Here is a 9248-nt window from a genome sequence, read left to right on the forward strand (position 1 = left end):
GGACCAAATCAAGTACGTAAGCTTTGTCGGACATTATATGGACTAAAACAAGCACCTCGTGCTTGGTTTGAGAAGTTTAGCAATGCAATTCTCCAATATGGATTTACATAATATAAGATTTAATTTTATAGATACTTAATTTAGGATCGTTGAACTTCATGATAATCACACGATAATTATATACAAGAATAGTTTATACGAAATACCTGTTAGCGTTAATCCGTAGTACATCCCCGATGATCTCAGTAGCAGCGGTAATACCTTGTGGAGGTCATGGTTTCTACTTCTTCACCTTTTACGTTATGAATAATCAATTCTCCGAACCCAATACCGATGGTATTGTGTTCCTCTTATAGGTAGAAGGAGGACCAAGTTCCTAGGATTTAATTAATAGCATTAGATCTCGACCGTCCATCAAAAAAGAGATATTAGGAAATAATCCCGGAAATGGTAACCGACATAAGTTAGCAATATTCTATCATTAACCAAAATTATTACGTGGCCCAAGGGAATATTTCTATGTGTAGAAATATTCTTACATTCTCCCACTGGTCCATGTGATAATTTATTTAATGGTTAATCGTAGAAAAACATAAGGCGCGCGTAATTGCTAACAAAATTTAAAGGTTAACGTAATACCTTGGCCAACTAAGCTAATCATGCGAGTCGTAGAGGTTGCACGTTGTCTTGTTATCAACATGTTCCCTTCCATGTACCACAACATAAATAACTTACTTAACTAGGCCTTAAATTGGGATATCATAATGGTCCAGTGATGTCTTCAAAAGAAAGACAATTTCTGTTCACATTCATCCATTTACATAAGTGTATACTAAACATGGATACAGAAATAATTCAGAACGACATTAATAAGAGCTCATAAAGTGTTAAAAAACAGGCACATAAATTAGCTGAATTTAATAATCAATTACTCCCACAGACTTAAGATTTTATTCTTTTCTTAAGAGTTCTTAAAATGTAATTGTTGAATAAGTACACCTCTCAATGCAATTGTGCTTAACTGATACATGAACAACTATTTTTTCTGAATTTCTTGATTCACGCATATATACTCAAGGTTCATGTGTTTTGTTCCTTTTGTATCATATCGTGCTTTAATGCTGCGAAACTAAGACGATAAATTTCAGCAATGTCGAGAAAAACCTTAAGTCTCTAAGTATCGCAGTCATAAATATTCAAACTCAATTGTGGGACTAGTATTAATGGATTCTTCCTTTATATAATCCATACATCCATAAAAATTGAAGTTTGAAAAACTCAATAAAATCTTTTTGGGTTTGCTAACTAATTATAAGACAGAAGTTAAAATAGTATCTCAAAATTCTTGATAGCTTTCCTGTAATTTGTTCTTCGATTCTTTAACATATCAACAGCTTGTTATAAGTTTCATATCATAATTAAGACTTAATGAAGATTAAATTTATATCTTCTATCCAACATGAAATAAAATCTGTTAAATATGTTATTATCTCAAAATTTCTTGAATATTCGATATATGCCTTATATGAGAGCTTTATTAATCCATATGATATAACTATCACATGGTAAGCTTCATTCATATCCTTTACTTCAAAAAACTATAGAGATATGCATAAAGTCAAGATCACTACTCGTAGGTAGTACGTCTTAAAATACAAGACCAAGAGTATGAATTTCTCCCACTGATCTTGAGGTATATGCATAAATCTGTAATAATTCATCCAAAACTTGAAACATTTATAGTTTTGTTGAATTTCATATACCATTATGGGAGGATGCTTAAATTTCATACTTTGATTTCTAAAATTTGTAGACTAAAATTTATCATTAATAAAGGTTATTTTCACATTTAATTAATGCAAATCTTAGGTCATACTGAGCTACTAATAATACTATGACAATTCTGAATAAGTCTTTCTTTGACACGAAAGAAAAACTTATTTATAATCAATGCATCGTTTCGGAGTAAAATCTTTGGCAATAAGTCTTGCTTTATACCGTTTAAAATTGCTATTACAGTCGTATTAGGTCAGAAAGACCCACTTTCATACAACTGATTTGTATCTTTCGAGCAATTAAACAATATCCGAGACTTGACTTTCAACCAATGATTTTTGCTCACATAGCATCAATCCATTAATCAAAATTATTACACATAATATTTGTGAACCTAAAACCGAGTCTTTGCCATTCCATATCAAAATGTAATAAATTCTTGTAAGAAAATCACTGAAACAACATGAATAACTTTCTTTTAATCTCTGTGGAGACCTTCTTAATGCTGGTTCATGTTGTTATCAAAAAATTTCTTTATTGGCATATTATGGAGTATTGGATCAGTAATTTATGGGCTTTCATTATCTAACATTCTGATAATGAGAAGATTCACAATAACTGTATAAATCTTAAATAAAGGGATCATTATCATGATTTCTTGAACAGATATATCCACGTACTCCCACAGATTATGCCATCATTAATAAATTTATATTTTCGATTTCAATAAATCCCATACTTCGGTTAGAATATTAAAGGTGATTTAAACTAGGTTTTCAGCCTTTCTAGTCCAAAGTGTGTCTTTGAAACTTCTCTAACGGAAATCTATTTAAATTACACAGTTACAGAAAGAACAAACATTCACAAATGTATAGCCATTATGCATGGTTCATCATACTTCTAACCATTTTCATAAAAGTATTATTTAGCCCTTTGATATACACCATTACGCCAAGGATAAGTTGGAATTGTGTATTGAGAAACAATTCCGAACTTTTGAAGATACTATGCAAAAGATTTAGGATATTATCCTTTTTTGTCATACCTTTCACAATATTCACCACCTTTGTCAGACTTTATGATTTTTTCACTTTATCTATAATTGCCTCTCAATTTCAATAATAAATGTTCGATAAAACATCCATGGATTGAGATTCATAATGCAATCGATAGATCTACATAATAACGCGAAAAATCATTAGGTGATAAATAATTTTATCTTCCAAAAATTGGACCATTAAAAGTCTACAAAATAATCATAATCTACAATTAATAAGAACAAAAGCTGAAATTTATAATAGAGATAAATGACAATTAAGCTTACAATAGTTACATACCTTCAATAAGATTCTCCTGTGGGTAAAACCTTATCAAGGGACAATGTGAGACATGAAAAACATTAGTACATATTTTACCTTCCCATACACACAACATTATGTTTGTTTAATACCATAACTAGAATCACCTGTGGGAAACTCACGTCCTAACATGTATTAACAAACTTCAATAATTCTAAATATGTTCAACCTAATATAATGTGAGTTGTAGTCACCTGTGGGTGGCTATTATTTCACATGTATATGAAACATATAGATAACCTTAATGCTTGTTTAAATTTATGAACCAAAACTACTTGTGAGCAGCATTGTTCTAATAGTTAAATCAAACTAAGATGACTCAAAATATACAACACTTACAAGATAAGAATTTAGCATCACTGTGGCGATAACTAAACAATCCAGCAAATATGTAGAATTGCAAATATCACACTAGATTTTCTTGTGACATTGCATGGTCCCAATCAATGATACGGACATCCTTGATCTGATCATAAAATTAGTCGATTATAAACAATTATGAGTAACCCTAAAACATTAATCATAAAACTTTACTTAAAGGCATGTCATCATACATAAATTGTAATAATAATAACACCCTTTAATTGAAATGTCCAAGCATAATGAACTTTTCGTAAAACAAAATCGAGCATTTAGCAAGTCTATAAGTATAATTCAATAATGAAATTTCGTTGAAGAAAAATTCTTTGATGCATCGCTCATTTAAATATGATACAAACTTAAAGATCATGATAAATAACGGATATATGATGAATTAATATGAAAGGTGTAAATAGTTAACGAGTATCATTTTCAGAAATATGAAGAAATTTATCAAAAATAAAACCTCGATTTCATAGAGGATGCAATAAGTTTTGGACAACATAATAAAAATATTCATGAAAATATGAAGAAAAAAAAATCGTAATAGGTTACTCAACTCGATAATGAGTTAATTTATGTTAATTTTCTTTTATGCACCTTTAAGAAATAATGTTTAATCATGTGCCAATTATTTAATTACCATAATGTATGATCAGATATTGTACACTTCAATGTTATCTTAAACATGTGAACTCAGATTACCTGTGGGTAATTGTTGTTCTAATACACTTAAGAAAAACAATATTATAAGCACTTGACATAATAACGATTATGACTGGAAAAATTATTTGACATCACTGTGGTGATTGCCAAACAACTCAAAAATAATGCCATAATAACTACTAAACCTTGCCTTTACGGCTTGGCGTATTCGTGCTTACAATAAAATTATTATTATTGTTAAGACAAAACACTCTAGTATCATTGTGGTGATAACTAAAGAATTATGGCCTAAGAATCTTAAGCACAATAATTTTATACGTACAACTGAAATTATCATTAACATTGGGAGAAAAGTGAAACATAATGACACTAGACACCCTCAAGATTCAAATCAGTTCATATCCATATGATCAACAATCATATCAATCAGTGTTTTCTTAAATATGTGAACTCCAGTTTCCTGTGGGTGAATTTTGTTCTGATATATTTAAGAAAAACAGGATTACAAGCATTTGACAAAAATTTTGATCATGACCAAAAGTGATTTGACGTCACTGTGGTGATAGCCAATCAACTAAAATAATGTCATTATCACATGATGTCGATAACTGCTAAACCTACACTTTACGGTTTGCAAATTCATGCTTGTAATAACATTATGATTATACAGAGATATAACACTCTAGTATCACTGTGGTGATAACTAAAGAGTCACATAATAATTTTAAGTATATTCCCATAAAATTTAAAGAAAAACAATAATGCGAACGCACAAGCACACACACAAACCATATCATAATGCACAACAAATTTAATGGTTTCAAAAAATGGTTTTGATCATAAAATTTATAATGAAACTTGATAAAAATTGTTTTAGTGTTTCGATAAAGCGGAAGCATATTAATAATTAGTTTCACTTTTGATAATTCGTTTTTATAATAACCTAGTCCAAGGTTAATTCAATTGAGCAAAAAACAAATAAAAACGGAATGAATATAAAAATGGATATAAAAATTGGTCGGACTGAATCGGTCTTAGTTAATTAGTTAATGGGCCTAGAACATTATTAGGCTACTGTAATTAAACCTTTAAACCCAATTATCTTAAACTTAATCAGTAATTAATATATATAGTCAATTAAATAACCAAGCATTTTCACCTGTAACTTTAATTAATTCTTTCTAAATATGGTATGCGTTCACATTAACACCACACCATCGAAATATAGATTAAAAATAAAAATACGAATGGTTGGTTCATGAATGGAAACAAAACGATTTAGGACACCCTCGTTAGTTATGAAACGGACATTTATGACCATTTTGACTTATTACCATTAATAGTTTTGTGGGAAGATTTTTATATCCATTAATAATTAAATCCTTATTTTAATTTAATTTCCAGCGTATTACCATTATTATCCCACACTCATTATGAATAAAAATTGCCTAACCTAAATCCACAAGTCCACCAGGTGATGATATCTTTTCCCTTCCAAATTTAGGGACAAGGCAAATCCTAAGCATTAATGCGCGTATTTTCTCTGTATTTTCAATTTTGATTTAAGTTTTAAGGATTGATCAATCATGAAAACATTGTCAAGATGAAATGTATATAACTTGATGTAAAATTTCAAACCATAGCAGCAGACAAAAAATAACACGTTATTGTATTTTATCGACGGACGATCATGAGTTCTAAACACTAGCTCTAGATGCCATCTATAAGATTTAATTTTATAGATACTTAATTTAGGATCGTTGAACTTCATGATAATCACACGATAATTATATACAAGAATAGTTTATACGGAATACCTGTTAGCGTTAATCCGTAGTACATCCCCGATGATCTCAGTAGCAGCGGTAATACCTTGTAGAGGTCATGGTTTCTCCTTCTTCACCTCTTACGTTATGAATAATCAATTCTCCGAACCCAATACCGATGGCTATTGTGTTCCTCTTATAGGTAGAAGGAGGACCAAGTTCCTAGGATTTAATTAATAGCATTAGATCTCGACCGTCCATCAAAGAAGAGATATTAGGAAATAATCCCAGAAATGGTAACCGACATAAGTTAGCAATATTCTATCATTAACCAAAATTATTACGTGGCCCAAGGGAATATTTCTATGTGTAAAAATATTCTTACACATAAAGCTTTTATGATTCAACTATGTTCATCAGATCTTCAGACAAAGGGATTGTTATTCTTCTCTTTTATGTTGACGACATGGTTATCACTGGCAGTGACACACCTGGTATCAATTATCTCAAGTCACATCTCAGTGAATGTTTTAAGATGAAAGATCTAGGACCTTTAAGTTATTTTCTTGGCATTGAAGTTGGCACGTCTTCCACCAGTTGCTTCATATCACAGGTAAAATATGCTTCTGAGATTATACAATGTGCAGAGTTATGTGATAATAAGGTAACTGACACACCTCTAGAATTGAATGTGAAATATAGTCCTACAAATGGGACTTTATTGTCAAATCCAACATTGTATCGTCGGTTAGTAGGAATCCTTAATTATTTGACTATTACAAGACCAGATATAAGTCATGTAGTTCATATAGTCAATCAGTTTATGTCTGCTCCAAGGTCTACACATTATGCAACTGTTATTAGAATTCTAAGATATATCAAGGGGTCTCTGTATCAAGGTATGTGTTTCTCATTTAAATCTAATCTCACCCTTCGAGCTTATTCTGATTCAGATTGGGCTGGGGATGTTACCGACAGAAGATCTATTACGTACAGGATATGTGTTTTCTTGGGAGAATCTTTGATTTCCTAGTGAAGTAAGAAACAAATTGTAGTTTCTCGTTCAAGTGCTGAAGCAGAGTATAGAACTCTTGCTCACACCAATTATCTTAAACTTAATCAGTAATTAATATATGAAAAATACCTTATCTGAACTCATTTGGTTACGTTGGCTCCTTTGTGATATGAGAGTTCAAAAATCTGAACCTACACCGTTGTACTGTGATAACAAGGCTGCTATTCATATTACATACAATGATGTTTTCCATGAACGTACAAAGCAAATCGAGATAGATTGTCATTTTACTCATCATCATTTTAGGAAAGGTACAATCACTCTTCCACATGTCAAATCAGAAGTTCAAGTGGCAGACCTCTTTACACAACGATGATTTGCCGACTTTTCATACTTTCAAAACTGAAATTCCCTTCATATTTTCAGGGATATGACCGGATAGTGTATCATGACAAAGAAATATAGAAACGTTGAACATTTTAGTTTATAACTGCAGTATAGAATTTGAAGATGACTAGACCTACGAAGCTTCGAGTCTAAAGGGTTACCAATTTTGATGCCCCAGTTAATTACGTACCGTGTGCGTTACGTTAATATCCCTCGTGTTTTTTCATTCCAAATATAACCCTTTCACCTTCTAAAAGTAAGAGGTAAATTAGGTATTCACGTTACTGAACCGACTGATACCTCTAGAAAGTAAAGTCAGAGTAGGAAATGCATTCTCCCTGCACACTATATAAGAGACCTGTTATTCTGTAAGCTCAAATCACCGTACGTATTAGCTTGTGAATATACAAGAAAAAACAAAAAACATCATCAATCCATTTTTCTTCTTCTTATTCAATGTCAGGGCTCGCAGGAGATTATTGGAGATTCCCTGGTGATATTATTCTTGAGATTCTAGAGAGGTTACCGATGAAAACCATCTCAAAATTTAAGTGCGTATGCAAATCTTGGCGTCTCCTATTCGAAGACATAAAATTTTGCAAGAGGCATGATGATATCCAGAAGAAAAGCAATACCATTAAATTATTGTTGGTAAGGGAACCGTCTGTAAGATAATTTATTATGAGATTAATTATCTTTATTTGGCCCATGTGAGAATCTTGGTTATAACTAGAATATTGCTAAAAATCTATAACCTGGTTTATATAGGGAGTCAGATTCCTAATATATCTCTTCTTTGATGGACGATCAAGATCTAAAGGTAAAACTAAAACCCTAGTAACTTGGTCCTATCTCTACCTATAAAAGAAACACAGTATCCATCAATACGGTGTTAAAGGAATTACCACTCATTATGCCTAAGGTCAAGAGAGAGATATCAGGACCTCCACAAGGTATTACGGCTTCAATAATAAGATCGATGATGTACTACGGATAAGCGTTATAAGGTATTTCTCATAAACGATTCTTGTATAGTTACTATGTGATTATCATGAAGTTCAACGATCCTAATTACGTACCTATAAAATTAAAACTTATAGTTGACATCTAGAGCTTGCGTTTAGAACCTATGATTGTCCGTTAGTGGTATGCAATGACGTTTAGAACCTATGATTGTCCGTTAATGGTATGCAATGATTTTGTTTGCGACTATGTTCCCAAATTTAACATCCAGATTTATACATTTCATAGTTACGAAAACACATCATGATTTGTCAGTACGGGAGAGTTGAAATCGAATTAAGTGTGCAGATAAAAACTTCGGCGGCGTTAGTGTTTAGGTTTCTTTTGTCTCTTCCGTAAGTTTGGAAGACAAAATGAAAACATTTGTGGGCATGTGGATTTTGTTAAAACTTAAAAGCGTCCATAGAACTCTTAAGCATCTTAGTGGGCCATGAGCCATCGTAGCTTATGTTTTCTAAACAATCATGTTAAAGGGGCGGCGAATTCCATTAGAGGGGCGGCAATGTGATAGTAATGTCCCTCTAGTTGGTTAGGGATCTCTTATAAGGGGTGTAAATTGGCTGGATTACCCTCCCCATTTTTTAACCTAAGTCAAAGCTAAATTGAAAATTTGTTTTTTTTTCTTCTTCTCTTCTCCTCCTCTCATCAACTGTAACCTCCATTAAAACTCAAAATTTCATCGTCTTCGATTAATCGACGATTCGAAAATTAATTAAGTGTAGTGTAATGACTTATATGATGTATGTTTTGAAAAACCCAGTTACGATTTGGTTTACTTTGTTCGATTTAAGTTTAATTTCTATCAAAAATTAGGGATTTAAATGAAAATTGACATTGAAATTTCTGGGTTTATGTGAGTTACGGTTGATTTTAACTCAATTACGAACCGTAACTGGA

The 9248-nt window shown here is 31.6% G+C and overlaps 1 protein-coding gene across 1 annotated transcript; it reads left to right on the forward strand.

Moving 5' to 3' along the window:
• Positions 1-6392: 6392 nt before the first annotated feature.
• LOC113311735 (uncharacterized mitochondrial protein AtMg00810-like) lies at positions 6393-6959 on the forward strand. Its single transcript, XM_026560535.1, has one exon. The coding sequence runs from the start codon at positions 6393-6395 to the stop codon at positions 6957-6959; it is 567 nt and encodes a 188-aa protein (XP_026416320.1).
• Positions 6960-9248: the final 2289 nt, after the last annotated feature.

Source organism: Papaver somniferum, chromosome 9, assembly GCF_003573695.1.
Source record: "Papaver somniferum cultivar HN1 chromosome 9, ASM357369v1, whole genome shotgun sequence".
Lineage (NCBI taxonomy): Eukaryota > Viridiplantae > Streptophyta > Magnoliopsida > Ranunculales > Papaveraceae > Papaver > Papaver somniferum.